General features: G+C 41.7%; 1 protein-coding gene across 4 annotated transcripts; it reads left to right on the top strand.

The window, feature by feature from the left end:
• Positions 1-29: 29 nt before the first annotated feature.
• cabp1b (calcium binding protein 1b) lies at positions 30-16,992 on the top strand. Of its 4 annotated transcripts, none has more exons than XM_035947563.2 (8): positions 33-1,022; positions 10,276-10,443; positions 11,313-11,343; positions 11,438-11,581; positions 12,362-12,471; positions 12,624-12,698; positions 12,849-12,921; positions 15,356-16,992. In XM_035947563.2, the coding sequence occupies exons 1-8, from the start codon at positions 357-359 to the stop codon at positions 15,379-15,381; spliced, it is 1,293 nt and encodes a 430-aa protein (XP_035803456.2). In that variant the 5' UTR covers positions 33-356; the 3' UTR covers positions 15,382-16,992. The 4 variants fall into 4 exon arrangements, with proteins under 4 accessions (XP_035803457.2, XP_035803456.2, XP_023124719.1 ...); XM_023268951.3 differs by lacking the exon at positions 33-1,022 and adding an exon at positions 6,849-7,729; XM_035947564.2 differs by lacking the exon at positions 10,276-10,443 and having other exon boundaries at positions 30-1,022.
• The last annotated feature ends 1,534 nt before the right edge of the window (positions 16,993-18,526 follow it).

Below are 18,526 nucleotides of genomic sequence, written 5' to 3'. Positions count from 1 at the left end.
GGATATTATGTGAGACATTATCAGTCGTGACGTGGGTCTTAATGAACTTGGCGCGTGCACGGACGGCGTGTGACAGCAACACTGAGCTTCACCCAAACTTGGCGGAGCCCCGTGGAGCGTCACTGTGATTTACCTGCTGCCACTTCAGCCTCACTGCACATTTTCTGCTGCAGATGCTCGATCAGGTGGTTCCAACTTCATCGTCACGGACCGTCCGGTGATGCTGGAGCGCGTGGATTGAAGAGAGCCTCCAACTATCTGAGGCTCCGCACCTTGCACGTGGCCGAGGACTGCCTCCTTTTCCTTTACTCGACCTTCAGCATCCGTCAGCTTCACACAGCCTCTCACGCCGAGCCATGAGCTCCTCTCTGCCCAAAAGCGAGTCGACCACTTCTCTGCTCAGATCAAACCGCAGGTCCGCGCACCCGGATCGCGGCGCACACGGTCACCGGAGCCACCGCGCTCACCATCACCATCACCATCCTCCCACCGGAGCTGGAGGCGGCGAGGATGTAACCTGGACGGAGGACTGCGAGACCAGTGCGCGGAGACCTCTGTGCCAGCCCAGACACGCAGACTCCCGACATTTAAGTGATCACCACCGGGTGCCGAAGAGCCACCGGCAGCAGAGTCCCCTGGATGATGGCTACACGCAGGAGGACGTGCGGCACAAGACGAGCCGGCATCAGAAGGAGCGCAGCAAGACCTCCAGATCCAAGCATCACCACCACGACTCCTCCAGAGGTGAGCCGCCTCCTGCAGCGCATCACCAGGGCGGCTCCCGGCAGGACAGGAGGACCTCGCCGACCCCGTCTTACCCCAAACACCAGGACGATGCTGCTTTCTTCTTCGAGCCCAGCGATAGAGTCGTCACCGAGTCAGCCTCCAGCCTCAGCTCTGACCCGCCTGCGACCAGAGCGCCGGTCCAGCACGCATCCGGCCGCACGTCCAAAAGACTGAGCGCAACCCCGTCTGAGTACGACGCTAGTCTCCATCCCATAGTGAAGTCAGTGTTTGGGCAGGTAAGCAGGCGTGAAGATGAAATTAAACTTCAAACAAAGTTCGTTCAAAGCACAACTCAAACTGCAGAGAATGTAAAATTACGCATTTTGGCTACATTCGTGCGTAATGGATAAATATTTAAACGTTTAGTGTATTTTCTCTTTTTCAAATCAACATTTACGACGTTCTTTACAACTTTTGCTTTGAAATACAGAAAAAATGGCAGACTTAAATATCATATGGCTCAAAGCTCTATAATGAGCTGTTACATGTGTGGGCGTTTTGAAGCAATGCAAAGGGCATCATTTCAAACTGTAAAGTAAATAAGTCAGTATTTCATAAATGGAGAATCCAGACTGAGAACTGGCTCAAAGTTCCAGCAAATGTAACATGATTTATATTGCATGCAAAAAAATAACTAAAAAGCTTCACAAAGATGAAAGTGGGATCTTCTTGCAGTATGATACCAGCCTGTTCCCAACTGAGACCTTTGCTTTAATGCACCTATAGAAATTGCATTGTCTGCAAAATCAAGTGCATTCAGACTATTTCAATGTGTTTTATAGGCTTGTTCCAAAGCTAAGTGAAACTGTATCACATGATGAGGACATTTTTGGAAAAGTAATTCAAACATGCCCCTCCATGGACAGCTGGGGGAGCAATAAGACACCCAGGGGAGAAATTATAAAGAAGTGATCTGTAGAATCCATTAGTATGGATTATTCTAAAAAGTCTGATATCAGTAAAATAAGATTTAAATAGAACAATACAGACACAATAAAATAAATATGAATGAATAGATGAATATCAGAGATGCAGCTATTTATTTTGCTGCATTTGCATTTGAAACTAAATGATTCTGCTCTGGCTTTGCAGAGGCTTTCATTCATAAACTGCACATCAAAAGTGTAGCCGATTATTCAGCAGCAGGTGGAGGTGCACAGGTGAGATGCAGGTGGAGCCACGTGCAGCCAGACTGACAGGCTGAGCTGATTAAAAATGAATGCATGTTTTTAGTCCAAATCTGGCCCCTGTATGTATCTGTTACTTTCAGTCCCTGCCATGCAGCCCAATATGAATACAGTCGCTTTCATTGTGACTATCACCTGAGTAACAGACGGGGGGATCAACTTTCCCGCCGTGTGGAAAATGTTTCAGACTTGCCAATCATGCACACACACACACACACACAGTGACACGCATGGGTAAGTGGACCATTCATACACTGATAAAACCAGAATATCGGCCATACTTTCACTGATCCTGTGGTGATTGAAGGAAAGTGGCAGTTAAAGGGTATCTCTTCTCCTGTGCACCACCTTTTCTTGTTTCATTGAAATCCTTCTTTCTGTGTGGATGATAAAAAGCTCAAGAGGAGACAATTACCTCCTCGTGTACTAATGTGCTCCAGAAATAACTCCTCTCAATCCAGGGCATAGCTTCAATCAGTCCCAGGAGTTCCAGTGAGGCAAAAAAAATGTTAAAAATCATGCAGCGGTGTGCTATATAAAGTCTCCAGAGCTGCTGATGTGCGTGGAGGAAGACGCTCAGTGTGTCGTTTCTAGCAGAGTTTGATATTTTCTTCCTTGATTGAAAATTCTTGAGTGTCTTTGATTCAGGAAACAGAGAGAAATAGACAAAATAGGACCACCAGCTCACATTGAACGTGTTTTTGAATGTAGACTTGGTGGCTGAATCGTCAAGTTTTCGAACTGTTTTCTGTGCTGATGCCACTGTGAAGTTAAGCCAGAATGAATCTACGAGTGGACACGAGCAGGACCGAATGATGCATGTGTGAGAACGAGGAAAGAAAGTGACAGAAAAGTGAAAAAGCTCACGCAGGCATTGGTTTTCATTTTGCGCCTGCTCAACTTGTGACCCCGAGCGGTTTAATTCAAATGACCACAGTCAGAGATAATCTGAACTTACGGCTCTTTGAAGAGATGTGGCAGCGTGATTCAGAATCCAGGGTGAGAAATTTGACTCCACAAATCATTTCATATTTTCTTATGTAACATCAAGATCTGCATACAATCCCAACAGAACTCATTTGCTGCAAGTAGAAGAAGCTAAAAATAGAACATCAGACCTGATTATGGGAGACTGGAGGAGGGCAGGTCCTCTTTTGTTGATATTTTGCCATAACATGCTACCTGCTGCAGAAAATTTGGAAACTGGTGAATAAAAGAAGGGATTTTTGCCATTTTATCAGGCACATTGTCATATTTTACATGATGAATCATGACCAAAAAGGCTACTGTGGGGGTTAGAGTGAGGACAAGCCATTTTGCAGCATGTTTATTTTGGACAAAATATATATTTCTATAATGATTCATTGTCTTTTTAATGTCAGATTGTATCTTTTAAATGCAGGCATGCACTGCATTTAACGTGACTCTTGTTATTCCTGGCCTTTAAGCTATCCAGGTAAAAACAGACACCTTGTTCGAGGACAGAGCACAAGCTTCTTTTTTTTTTTTTGTCCCAATAGAAATCTTGTTTCTATTTTAAGCGCCCCTCAACAATCACGACAGCTCTCTCAGTTTCTGTGACCTTCATTGACCTTGTTCTTCCAGCCCTCGCAGGAGAATCCAGAAACGCAGGCCTGTTAATGAAAGAGGAGCTGTTAGGCTCTGTGCAGAAATTACTATTACCAAGGAGAATTTTCTCTTTTTTTTCTAAATTAAATTTAGATGAAAGGGTTTGTGCATTAGCCAGAAGAGGGAGCAAGTAGCATTTGTATCAGTGGGTTTGAGCTCAGTGTGTGGAGAGAGAGAGGAAGAGAGGAAGAGAGGGGGGGAGAGATTAACAGTCCACTGTGTCACATCAGTGAGCCTGGAAAAGTGAAAGGGCAGCAAGAGAAAATGAAAAGGAAGCGAGGGAATCGGACAAATCAGCAGGACAACGAGCAATAGGAAGAGAGTGGCTCTGTGCTACAGACCTGATGATTGTTATATAAGGCAAACACTCATCAGCTTTCACTTCCCTGTTCCCACCTGACAGCTTTGAAGACAATGTGAGGAAAGCTCCTAAAACACAGATTAGCTCGCTTCCCCGCTACTTTTCCTGTTCCTCATCTTCTACTGACATTTCCTATCTGCCGTCCCCCTTTCTTCTGTTCTCTGCTCTGGCAGAATCTCTCTTCCTCATCTCCCTTCATTTTGCCCTCTGGGTCACATCGACCTTGATGTTTGAGAGAGAAGATTAGTGCACAACTGAGTAAAATAAGGAGGAAGATTTAGGGTGGAAATGGGAGGAAACGGAGCAGCATCGTCCCCGCAGCATATGCCTCCAGTCTGTCTAGAGTATAAAAGGCTATTTTTAGACACACATGGGTATTTTTATATCTGTGCCGGCACAAGAAGGAGGTGGAAAATTCACTCTTTGGTTAAACCCGTCTTTTGAGTGGAGGATTAGAGCCATGCACACAACTGCACGTGCTGCAGAGTGAATTGTATGCATGTGTGTGTGTGGTGATGCTAAATATTTATGGAGACCTGAGGCTGAAATCAGTGAGAGACACTTTGAGGCAGAGGATAAATGAGTCAGAGGAGAAACAGAGGTTTAATTGGTGCGCAGTGAGATATTTAACTAGAGCGCCAGCTGATTGGAACTAATGCCTCGATATTCTGCATGAAATTTTCACAGTTTTTAGCTCATCTGATCTGAATAACTGAATCAGCTGTAGGACAACAGCATGACGTCTCACAAGAAGATGACGCAAGTGTGTATTGTATGTTTTTTTTTATTGCCTGATGACGAAAATGTGCGCACACACTAAAAAAAAAAAAACAAATCTCATGGTGACAGTGTTTATCTCTCCGTCTCCTCATCAGGATATAAACTTCAGTAAACCCATGAAAAACATATAAAGAAACATGCAAAATCTTTCTTTTCAGTGGCAAAAATAGCCTTTTCTTTCTTGATTTAAAAAAAAAAAGGTTGGTGAACACATGAGAGCATGTTATTACATCAGTCCCTTCCTTCCCCCTCCTGCATTACATCTCAGCTCATTTAACACAGTTGATGGCAGTGGATGAAACAGGATTATATTTGACCTCGAAATCTGCAATAAATAGCAAAGGCAATTATTAATATTTCCTCCTTGAATTAGATTCCTGTCCAGTGCGCGCATATAGATTTTCTTTGAATTGCAATGACGAAACTGGCCCGTTTTTGGGGTATTTGCACGACTTATGACAAATGGTGCCCCAATAAAAAAAATCTGAAGTTGGCATTGATAGGATGTCGTCAGCGTGTTGTGTGTAAAGGGTTATGTAAAGTTGCAAAGGGAAAAGGATACAGCCATGGAGAGAGATGGATCTCATGTCTGTCCACACTACGGTCTGACATTATGAGAGCTGACGGCTCCTGCGTCTGACGTCTGATGTGTTCTGAAGTTCACAATGAGCCTCCGGTGAGAGGCTGGATGAATCATCCGCAGAACAACACAGAGGAGTCGCGCAGATATTGAATGGGAGCGAGATCTGAGACAACTTCAGCGTGAATGTGTTTATTTAAATAGCAGCGAATAGACAAGGTCGAGCAGGAGAAGGGGGGATATGGATGTGCATTAGTGCCGCAGTGAGGAAGGCTGAAGCTGCCTTGAGAGGGGATGCTGCTGGTAGAAACATAAAAGGAGGGTTTTCACTGCGTTTGGTGCTTTGATGTTTGTTGTTGTGATGGTAGTGGAAGATCCTTAACCCTCCTGTCGTCCTCATTTACAGGCACCAAAAAATATTGTTTCCTTGTGTGAAAAAAATCCAAAAATTCAGCAAAAAAATTCCCCAAATTTCTGAAAATTTACAAAACCTTCAGGACAGTTTCAAAAACACAGATTCAGACTTCTAGAGTTTCAGATGCAATGAACTTAATCAGAAAGGATTTATTCCCTACTAGGTTTTCACATACCAGGAATTTGTCATTTGGGTTCTAGTTTGAGCATGTGCAGCTGTTTTACTTCACTATTGTAACTCATTCGAGCAGTTTTACAGTGTTACAGCAAAGTTGTGGGTGAGCTGGTGTGCTTGAGCTGCAGTAAGTAGGGGGATGTGAGTGGAGACAGAAGCAGGGACTACATAAATTATTCTAAAAGCAGCACCAGTTTAGTTATATATGAGATATTTTAAAGATACAGCAACTGATTGAATTTTGTAAGCAAATTTAATTTTTGTGTGTAAAATCTAACTTTGCAAAAGAACATGTGCCTCAGAAATGTTTTTGAGTAGAAAGTCATCTAAAGTGCCATAAAATGGTGCAGTGCTGAGGTACATTTTTCCTTTAACCACAGCTTTTAGAGATGCTCCATATTTAGAAAGCCTCATCTTTTCAGTCGCTGTGCTCAACAACAAACGCGTGTCTTTATATGTGTGTGTGTGTGTGTGTGTGTGTGTGTGTGTGTGTGTGTGTGTGTGTGTGTGTATGCGTGAGTTTGGATGAGACGGGCTGAGAGAGCGCATTTGTTTGTGTGTGTTTGCATTTGCATATGCTGGTTTGCGTCCTTGCAGCAGCACGGCGGTTCAGAATCCATGTGTCATTTCTTGCACATTTTAGCTTTGATCTGAATCCAAGCCCTTCAAGCTGAACATGACTTTGTGATGCTTCCACGTACGTGTGTGTGTGTGTGTGTGTGTGTGTGTGTGTGTGTGTGTGTGTGTGTGTGTGTGTGTGTGTGTGTGTGTGTGTGTGTGTGTGTGTGTGTGTAGGTGTGTAGGTGTGTGTGTGTGTGTGTGTGTGTGCGTGTGTGTGTGTGTGTGTGTGTGTGTGTTAGAGAGAGAGAAGGGGATGGATGCTGGGGGTAGAGTGGGGAGAGTAGTGGGGAAAGAGAGCCAGTGTTATATTTTTAGCTCCACAGCCCCACATCCATGTGTGTTTAATCGAGTGTATGTCAGTGTGTGTGTGTGTGTGTGTGTGTGTGTGTCTGTGTGTGTGTGTGTGTGTGTGTGTGTGTGTTTGGATTAGTGTCTCCAGCGTCTTGCTCAGGGGAAGGTAATATGCTTGTCCGAACGAGCTTCTTCTGTCACATTCGCATAGATGGTTTAAAAACTGTGGAGTGAGCGGGAGTTGTTGTGGGGGGAGAGAGTTGAGGGGAAACGAGTAAAGAGAGAGAGACAGACTGACGGACAGACAGTGAGAGAGAGAGAGAGAGGGAGAGAGACGGGGAGAAAGAGGGGAGGGAGGGAGGAAAGACACTGTAGGAGAGAGGATGGAATGAATAAGCAATCTTGGCTTTTTCTACTCCTGGCACTTGCATCTCGCGCTGATCACACGCATGCTTCCTCTCCCTCGTGTATCTTTATGTCGTTCTGATCTGTCCTTCATTGTTGTTTACATATACCCTCCTTTGTCTCAGTGTCCCTCCTCCTCCTCCCCCTCCTCCTATACCTCCCAGCGTCCTTGCCTCTAGGTCCTCCCTGCACACTCCTTCGTCCTTTTCCCTCCTATCCCTCTCTGCTGCCTTACGATGTCCTCGCTCCTCTCCCTGCCTTTTCCCAAATGTCCTCTTCTATTAGTCGATGACCCACTGAACCCTCTTTCCCTTTCTAATCACTCCTGTTCGCATGCATGCCTGGAAACACATGCAAACACACATGCATGCACGTGCACTTACATACAGGCACACAGATACAGTTAGAGAGAAAACATAAAACAAGAAGGATTTGCGCTTTTTTCCCCACTCTTTGCAATGGGCAACTCTGTAAAGTCGCTTAAAATTTTCACCAAGAAGGTAAGGTCGGCTCAGACTTTTCACTCTGCTTTGAATCCCCCTGAATCCTGGTGCATGTTTGTCTAATGATGTGTCCCCAACTTGATCGATGGATATTGACTTGATCTCTCCTGACTGAGCCCTGTGTGCTGTCCGACTTCTCTCTAACAGGCTGTGCTGAGCTGCGTTTTGTAGAATAATAACAGGAGATTTCAAGAAAAAGCTTCTGTTGTTTCAGTCAGAGGCTTATAGTCTAGATTAGCGATGCAGGATTCTCTTTAAAACTAATTCTGCATGCACATTACGGACTTTTTTGGGATGTCTCTTTGCTCACTAGTGCATTCAGAGGGGCTGGTCAGTGCTGCCTGTGCCTGACCTATTGACTGAGTCTGTGAATCAGGATCAGGTCAACAACCCTTAGAGTCACTCACTTGAATTGTACCTCACCAGGAAGCAGAGGATGCTACCCTGTTGAACCTGCACCTGCGGGACATGATCAGTCAGTGGAAATGTTGCAAACAGGTGCGCTGTTGCAACTGTATCAGATTCTCTCAGCGCTTTTTTTTCTCCTTTCTTTTGTTGTGTCTACTCTAGTGCTACATCTCCTACATCTGCTGTCCTCGTCGTAGCTCTGTATGCTTGAATAGGCTCAGTGTAGCAGGGAGGCAGACCCACAAATAGAATTTCCAGCTGCACATCCTTGAGGAAGCACAATATGACAAGCAACTGTTGATGCCATCTGTGCAAAATGGGTTGGAGTGCTGCAGAAGTTCTTGCTTCACTTCAGCCTTTCTCTGACGCCGTTTCCAGATTTTCTTTTCTTGTGTGTGCATGTGTGTGTGTTTCTTTCTTGTTATATAACTGCCAGCGTGTGGCTTCATACTACTTTTCTGGCACGATATAGCCACGGACAGCCCTGCTCCATGCATCACTTGGTCAGATTACCCAGTGGGCATCCGTTCCTGTGGTGAGAACTGTAGGGATGCATGAACTGGCATTAGAAACGACACAGTAACAGATGGACTGTGAAGGTCATTTATAGAGCAGAATAATAATAATACATTTATTTGCATATAGTACAAATATGCATATGAATCTTTAATTATGTTAGCATATAAATGTCATATTTTTACTGTATAAAGCATCTGAAGATGGTACTAGATCATGTCAGAGACATGACAGAGCAGCAGTAAAATGGTCCCGTGGTAATTTCCTGTTATTGATTCTATTCCACTTGCTTTTTGCTGGATGTTACATTGTAGTAATTGAAGACTGAACCAGAGCTGATACTCCTTTTAAAACAAAAATATGCAGTAGTAATAGCATCTGCTTTTTAATAGTCGCTTAAGAGCTGCATTACGCTGCTACTCTTTAATTCAAATATTAGTCAGAGCAATGGTTGGATCCCATTTGGCTTTAATCAGAGGAAGCTTTTTGTGCACTGGCAGGCAGCAATCGCCTGTCTTTAATTAACCTGTAGGCCTCTCAGTAATTGGGATGACTGAAGTAACACACAACATTTGCCCCCTGGTTGATTGGCTAATTGGTGATTATAATGAAATGGTTGGCTGAACTTGATAATTGTTGTGTAGTGTGCACAAAAAAACAAAACTGGAACTTGGAGAAAATTCAGTAACTTCCTCGACATGAGGTTTGTTGTAGATCAACACTTTGAATTCCCTAAAACCCCTAGACATTGATCTAGACAACCCCCCACCAACTAAGTCACTAACAAATGCTAATAGATTTGCACTGGCTTTCAAAAGATTACTCATTTTTTTACAACTTTGATTTTATTTTTTTCCGAGATTTGGAAACTTGAGGACTAACACAATCAAGAAGTAAAGAAGACCACATGTTATTCAAGTTAGTTAACCCACTGACTAATTATTCCTCACTGCAGAGGAATGCATCACAGTAGATCTAATTTAAATTGGACAGTTACCGCAGGCCGTTTGGAGTCTGACTTTGCTGACTGTGATAACACTCTTTCCCTCAATCTCATCAGTTAGTTTTGGTGAGAACAATCTTGTCAAAACCATTAAAAATGCTGGTCAAAACTGCAAAGGTAAAAGCTAATTTTGTAATGAATCTTAGTGATCCTCTAAGCTGAGAAAATAACGAGCTAAATATGATACAAAAGGATAACAGAGCACGAGGCTGTTGTTGCTTTGTGACACGTAAACGACGTTGTTTATTTGCTCTGCAGTCACTTCAAACAGCAGTATTATCTGTTACACATCATGTGGACACTGTTGTGCAGGGTGTTGACGTACCGGATGGATTCAGAGATGGCATCAGTTGCTGTGTCATGGTATCACACCCCCTTTTCTCCCTGACTGAGCTGCTTTCCTCCATCATGACTGACCTGACTCCACACCTTTCTGTGACTGACAGACGTGTCTGTCACCTATGATCCTCCCTAAACCCCCCCTCTAACCCTCCGTCCCACCTCCATGCTGGCTCCTTGTTGACACTTTGCCTCAACAAACTGAGTCACAGTCTCTATCTACCCCTGTCTTTGCATCTGCTTCCACTCTGGCCCCCCACCCCGGATGCTGCTCAAGGACCAGAAGAAGAACTACAAAGCAGTGCAGTCCTGTGAGGAAGGGGGATCTGGGGGGGCCTATCTTGAGCCACTAGTAGCCCTGGCCCAGAACGGAGCCAACATGCACAACGTACTGGGGCCTGCATGCATCTTTCTACGCAAGGGCTTCGCTGAGAGCCGGCAGGCTGTACGTAAGTCCAGAAAATATCATGTGCATGCATGCCAAGAGAGATTAGCACACAATGCAGTACATGCACAATAACCCAGAACCATCAGGAATGTGTGTCGTAATCACCTACTGTAATATCAGCACCTGCCGCATGCAAAGACGAGTGGTGGAACTGAGGAGACGTATTCTGAGGATGTGAAAACTCGAAAGCTTTATGTATGGAGTGTTCTTGATGCTGGATGAAAGAACGTCTGTGTGTTTGTGTGTATATTCATGCACGAGGCTGGATGCATTACTCAGAAACATGGTGCACCCTTGAAACAAGATGGAGGATTATTATGGTAGGTTATGGTTCCTCACACTGTGATTATTTCTTTTTGCAGGACCTGGCAACATGATTTGTTATTTAAATAACAGTCATGCAGAAATCCTCAGTGTAGACGCCTGTTCTGATGATGAGCTCTCAGATGGATACAGGGGTTGAGACTGAGTCATTCTAATTCAATGGCACATAATGGAATATACTATATTTATCATCATCTCACAGTCTGAGTTTGCACTTTGAGCAATAAAAAGAGACATTAATTCATCAAATCTATGCTAGAGATACAGAGAACAAATACTGAGCTTATATTTCTGCTGTTTGACTTTGATCCGAACATCTAGTTATGACACAGATTGCTAGATTCTGCATGTTTTTTCACTGAGTGATCTCACTGATGAGCTCTTCCTCTCTAGCTGGAAGGAATCCTGAAGACTCCTGGCGCTCTGTGGCACAAAACTGTATTTTCCTTTTTATTTCCTACAGTGTCATGTTGTGTGAGGGATGCTGGGTGTTGGCAAGACTTAAAATATCAGCACTAACCTTGCATTGTGATTCCTCACAGGACCGAGAGTTGAGGCCAGAAGAAATGGATGGTATGTTTTAGGAAAAACGGCAATTATCTAAACATTGGGAAGTAATATTTATTACAACTTTTTTACATTCATGTTTTATGTCCCTTGTTTTCAGAGTTGCGTGAGGCTTTCAAGGAGTTTGACAAAGACAAAGATGGGTTTATCGGCTGTAAAGACCTGGGGAACTGCATGAGAACGATGGGCTATATGCCGACAGAGATGGAACTCATAGAACTGAGCCAGCAGATCAACATGAACTGTAACTAAAACTGTGTTTGTCTGTACATGTCTCTGAATTAGTTCCCCCTTTTTCATTTCCTGCGACAAGCACTCAGAATCAAAGGTGCAGAAACTTTGAGATCAACCCTCTTACAGACTCTTCAGACAGAAGAGGAATAAGTGCACTTCTGCTGTCAGAAAAGCTAAAACTGTCTACTTTCTGCATTCTTTTACTCACATGGAAAATAGATCTACCACAAATAACCCTCTGCCTGCTTTTGTCATTAATGGCTTTCTCAGATAACAGATAGTTGTGAAATAGTGCTGCTTTTAACAATCAGTCCATTAATTTCCTGCCTCCTGTCAGTTATTTGACAGTCTCTTTAGTTTATCTCCTGTCTAAGGAACCATTATACAATATTGATGCATGATAATCACTGTGTAAAAACTGAACCGTTTCTGAATATACACCTCATTCTTTCACTCTTAGAATGACCTTTTAGAGTGTTTATGGTCTTCCTCTCCATAAAGAAGGCAGGAAATCTGAATTAAATATTTAGTGTTCATTTTTTAAGCTAGTTTGATCTTGTAGAAATACACAAGTCACTTGTAAATGAACAGCTGAAACAAGTTTTATCTACTTATTGCATACTAATGTTCATTTCAGTTTTGAATCAAGAGTCGTATTCTCTTTCATTGCTATTTAATCTTTGTTGTCTTCATTTATTGTATGCATGTCAGCATTGAGTTTCAAGTCAATTTTTGTCTCTGAGAAAATATTGAGATCAACTCACTTCCCTCTTTTTATTCTGTCCTTCAGTGGGAGGACATGTTGACTTTGAGGACTTTGTTGAACTCATGGGGCCCAAACTTCTGGCCGAAACGGCAGACATGATAGGAGTGAAGGAGCTGAGGGACGCATTCAAGGAGGTGAGGAAAGACATGAAGGAAAAACTACACAATCAGAGTTTGTCACAACAGTGACAAAAGAGAAAGGACAGTTTTGGTAATTTCACAGTGACATTCAGTCCTAATTAATGTGTCTTTGCTTTAAGAATCTGCCTGTTTTTCCTCATTTCCAGTTTGATACTAACGGCGACGGCCAGATCAGCACTGCAGAACTTAGAGAAGCCATGAAGAAACTTTTAGGACAACAGGTACAGAGCTGCTGGGAGAGTTTGTCTTCCTCTCTTCAGCTCTCCATCAATCACTGTCTGCCTGAATTCTCTCATTTCTCTCTACTTGTAAATCTACTCTGAGCTTGTGCCACCAAAGTTCACACATTCCCCACAACCTGACTTTTTCAGGTTGGACACAGAGATCTGGAGGAGATCCTACGAGACATTGACCTCAACGGAGACGGACATGTAGACTTTGAAGGTAAAAAACAAACAAACTGTGCAGTGTGTATGTAGACAGCACACTTTGCACAGCGCACATTAATATTTGATTGCAGGCAGAGACTAGAAACCGAACATGATTACACATTACATTTTTCTGGTGTCTTTCTCTTCCAATCCTTCTGTTTATCTCTTGAACATACATGCACACACACACACACACACACACACACACACACACACACACACACACACACACACACACACAGTATGAGCAAAAATCCCAGCATGTGTCTGGCTTACATCCCAACAGCATGCTGATAGTGAGGTGCAGGGATGAAGGCAGTAGGTCTGTCTGTCAGATTATCTCCGTTCAAGGGATTATGTCACCTCATAGAATACACACTGAGAAAAAGATGCACACAGGCTGCCAGGGATGAAAATATAAGCAAGTACTGCTGTTCTCAGCAGAGCAACTATATTTACTGCAACATATTTTCACGTTTTTTTTCGTGTGTTCTGTAACGCAATCCATCAGCAAAGTGTTTCAAGCAGTATTTATTACTAGAGCGCATGCAAATTATGGTTATTGTAGTCCAGAATATTGTGACTTTTGTGATCAGATGTGGCAGAATAGAACCAGGGCACATCAAAGCATGGGAGTATAGCGATAAACCTGAATATAAATACTGAACTGTAGTGAACACTTGATGACTGATCTGGTTAAGTAACAGAAAATGACAGCGTAGCTTTGCATCTACCATTATTAACCTTCCATTTATTAAACTTGCATGAACATAGTTGTTGTCTGCTGCTGTCAATAAGCTGCACACACAACACTGACAGTGTATGTAGCAGAAATTAACATTAATAATGTGTCTGCCTGACAAATCTGCTGTAACTGTAATGTGTATTTTGATTTTAGGTCTATGCTAAATGGCCCACAGTGTTCAACAACTAGCCAATATAACATTGTCTGTTCATTATTTGGATTTTAGAGACTAATGATGCTATGAGAGGTGTGAAAGCCAAACTGTACTGCAGCGTCAGCATGCCGCTCCATGACACTTCTGCTTTATTTCCAGCCTCGCTTCTCCTGAAAAGATGCATTTTTTGTTAGACTCATTCCCTCTTGATTTTTTTGACTCCCATAGTAGCTTTTGTTTGCTTCTGTGGCAGCTCTCTCCTCACCTCTTGCTGTTCCTGTCTTGTGTGTGGAGAGCACTGAATGAGCAGAGACTAGTCGTTGAGGTCGAGTAATATCTACAAAGTGGATAGTAAAAAAGATATTACTCAGTAAGGCAGAGCTCAGGAAACTGACTCCCAAAGTGACACATCAAGTTCAAGTAGCAGGTGTCTATGTATGACTTTTAGCTAATGTTTACATGCTGTGTAATACATTTTGTAATTTTTTTTTATCTGATGACTATCTGCAGCACAGTAGTTCCTATTACAAGGGTCATGCAAATGTGTAAGGGGCAGCAGCAGTGTGTTTTCAACTAAGCAGGTTAAAGCTGCAAGCTGGAAAGCAAAAACAATGAGCTTAAAGATGCAAAGATGCTCAGCTGAATTGAAGCAAACTGCTGAGACAAGTGGTAAATCTGTGGCTTTGTCCCAATGTGCATCAGTTTATTCATTTGTAAATATATAAAATATTCAAGGTGCAGCTTTAACTGTCATCAGGATCACATATTTTTAGGTATGTGTACAAACCAAGATGTAAAAATGTAATTTTTGTCACCCAGGCTGTTGAGCACATGAGCCATTTTGATCACATAAAAAAACACTTTCTTTGCTGACAGAAATTGTCTCACTAAGCTTCCATGTGATAAAAAAAAAAGCATTTTGTTTTTTGTGGTTGTCATAAACTTGAAGGTGTAAGATATAGCAACTTAAAGCTGCTACGATATAAAGACACTGACTTCTGCCATTCCTCAAGCGACCGCATGATTACATAAACACACAGCTTTACTAGCAAGAATTCAACACCTAATTAACCAATAATCATCCAACACAAACAGCATGTTCTTCTTAAAGGGGTCAGGAACAGCAGCAGCTCCTTGGTTTTCAGAATAAAACAGACCATTTAGAACAGCCTTAAAACCAGGGGTATACAGCTAAGGTGAAATAGATCATCTTTGTGGTACTTTAAGTTAAAAAAAACACAAAGTCTTAGGACATGTGAGACTGAAAAACAGCTCAGTATGGAACCTTTAAGCCCAGCTACCGCTATACCAAATTAATGAAGCTTCCTGTAACAAAAAGAACAAACATGCGTGACTTGGAACTGAAGCTGTGCTCATCTATTGGTGCAAAACCTCTCATGGAAACAATCTGTATTCAGCACTTAGCAGGCAAATAATACATTCCTGAGATACGGCTGCTGCTGCGAGGTTAGCAGGTGCTCCACACACCCAGGCACAACGTTAAAGCAGGTCACTGAGTTACGTAAACGCCTTCTCTTTACTCCACAGAGTTTGTGCGGATGATGTCTCGGTGAGTTCCTGGCAGAGCTCCAAGACGTTAAAACACAACCTGGATTCTTTGCTGGAAACAGGAGGAAAAAGGAGAAAGAGTCCGGCACCGAATACTGATGGATCTTGAACTTTAGGAACTGTCAATGAACAAGACAGCAAAACAACAACAACAAAAAAAAAAAAAAAAAACAAACATACATATCAGCCTGCCCTGAAACTGCCACGCTGAAGCACAAAGGCTGACGACTGCAGCCGGGAGCAACACTGTTAATAAATGATGCTGCTGCTGTTTCTTAGAGCATAAACAAAACCAACGGTTGCACTTCTGACTTTTTGCAAAGTATATTTTAAAAACCTACGTTCCTCTGACAACATTTCTAATGCTGATGGGGCTGTTGACCCAATGGGATAATGTGACGTTTGAGCCATTTGCCTCAAACCCCTACTAAAACTATGCTATTGTTGTTAACTGTAGCAGTTAAGATGATGTATTTTTAAGACAGCAGTATGCCAGCAAATATCCAACTAATACAGCACATTCCTTTTGAATGCTGGGGATATATTAAGCACAAATACAAATGGCAATATGGATATATTTCATGTGATCCTGTTGAAGCTGTGCGTTTGTGTTTCGTGCATACTGTTGTTTCTCTCCCCTCTATGCTGTAGATGTATTCTGTCGCGAGAGACTATTGTTAAACTTTGATTAAGGCAAGCTAGTGTTTGTTTGGTCATTATGTGTAATGTAGCATTGATACAGTTCTGACTTTAATAACATAATGCCTATTTTACTGTGATTATATATATATTTATGTCATTTCCAGTGTGCATTAGACTACCAGACTCCTTCAAACTGCAAAACTTCTCGAGGAAAATTCTTGCTACTCTTGACTACTGTGATAGGCCTTTTAATAACATGTATTTTTTACTAATTCTGAATATTATTCTGCATGAATACATATATCATGAGTTTGAGAAATCATCCTCACCTCGCAGTGGGTGATCAAACAAAGCATTAAATCAAGAGACGAAAGCTGGATTCTGTTAATGCTTTAATTTCTGTCAGAGAGCTTTGATTAATATATTTGTTTCTATGGTTACTGTGAGTCTACTGAGCCTACAGAACACTTCTCAAGTGACTTTTGGTGCAACATTTACACTTCTAACTTTAATACCTCAAAAACAAATCGAACAATCAACCTCATCCATGAACATCCCCTTAGTCAGTCTGATCTCTATTATCAGTTTCATTTCCTTCACTGTCGATATTTGTAAGGAAGCAATAGGAGCTTCTTTATGGAAAAAAAGCCAAAGAAAGTTTACAAAAAATATCACATCAGTCTAATTCAGTGTAGTAATTGTATGCTGTATTTTTCAGAAAATTTGATGCATTGGATTACATCTCCAAAACTTGAAATGTCCTTCAGTTGTTGGAACAGTTGGATTATTGGTGGACCATCTATGAGTGGACATGAGGGTATATGCATGCTGTAAAGTTAAGATGTTCTTCAAAAAGGGAAATCTTACTTTGTGATTTTTCTTGTCTTAACTGTGTGAAACTATGCATGCCAGAAAACAACTACAATTTGTAGCAGAGAATATTAAAAAAAATAAAGGTTTTTATTCCAACTTGAGACTGGAGTGTGTTGGTGTGTGTTGCCGCTAGGTTGCTGACTGTAAAGTATAGAAAGTTGAATGAACTCTTCGTGACATCAGCCCTGGTTTCCTCCAAGGGCAATTTTAAAACTTGGGGCCAATATTTTAACTTCAGATTGTCATGGTCTTTGGTTTTGTTCAGTATACTTCCTGTTTTATTTTGTAAAGAAGGATTTGGAGCTCTTTCTCTGTTTGATAAAATTAGGATTGGAATTATGCCACAAAAGTCTCATATCTGGATGGATGCTACATGTCCATGTTTAGATTATCTAAAATGCAACCCATCTCATCTCTCAGTGCAATGGCAGATGAATTATTGCATGTTCCCTCTCTAGCTGCAGAAAAGACAAGTACAACAGTCCTGGCTTTCCATTACTCAGCTCACGTGTGTCAAAGGTGCCTAGCATTCAAAAACCCTGCAGCTTTCTTCTGAATTTGCCTCATGTGAGACAAGACAGCGGTTTCATAAGCCGCCAGGTTACAGTTTGGATCGACTTGCTGACAGACAATAGTTTAACCCAAATCACAAAAATAAAAAAAAACCTGGTTCTTCAGGTACAACATAGAGATTGAGTTTCCAAACGCCAAAACAGAGCATCAAACATTTCAGTGGGTTAATCCAAATAAACAATGTGGAAATGTCTTGAAATTTGGAATGAAGCTCGTGAATAGAAATTATGAAGACAGCTGTGACATTTTCAAAAATCTATCTGTAAGTAGCACACTGGCAAGTCCCCTGTATTATTATTAATACGAGGGTCTTTCTAAAGTGCTCAGTAGGAGCCAATTTAGCTTTTAACTGAAACAGCAGCTCACTGTTACTTTGTCAGAAAGTCAAAATATCTGTTTTAGTGTGAATAAAGTGTTGAAACCATAAAGAATATAACTTGTGTCATGAAGAAAATGTGCTATAAAAGATTTATTTATAATGATTCATTTTCAGACAAGACAGGTTTAAACAGATAAACTGGGAATAGATAAATAAAATCTCAGTTTCTCTGATTTGACAAATGGGCTAGTAGGGACACTGACCTAAAATATTACATTCATCACAATTTTTGCAAAGCAAGGTGAAGTTTGCTATTTTCATCTGTCTGGAAAGACACTGAGTGTAAACAATAAATCAGCAACATAGTAGAACGATTCATTAATGCAGTCAGTTGTGTCCTTTACCAGTCTTATCAGTTTAGCTACAACTAACTGATGTTCTGGTTCTCTAACTGATTTATTTTAGACATTTGTCATGGTAAACTGACATTACATAGTGCTTCAAGTCTCGCCTAGATATGCAAGATTAGGTCCAACATTTACCATAAAAACAACAGCATATGAAATAAATTAGCCACCAGACTCAAAATCTTCTTAGTACCTGTTACCAAGATAGTGTGGGCAAGTAGTTGGCAGAGTCATCATATTTCACACTAGTAAGATTTAACCATGTAGCCTTGATTTTTGTTTATCTTCACATATATACAGCATGTTTTTTGTTTTTCTTTTTAATTTCTGTTATAT

Source organism: Amphiprion ocellaris, chromosome 17 (genome assembly GCF_022539595.1).
Source record: "Amphiprion ocellaris isolate individual 3 ecotype Okinawa chromosome 17, ASM2253959v1, whole genome shotgun sequence".
Classification (NCBI taxonomy): Eukaryota; Metazoa; Chordata; class Actinopteri; family Pomacentridae; genus Amphiprion; species Amphiprion ocellaris.
This window is presented reverse-complemented; position numbering and strand designations above follow the sequence as displayed.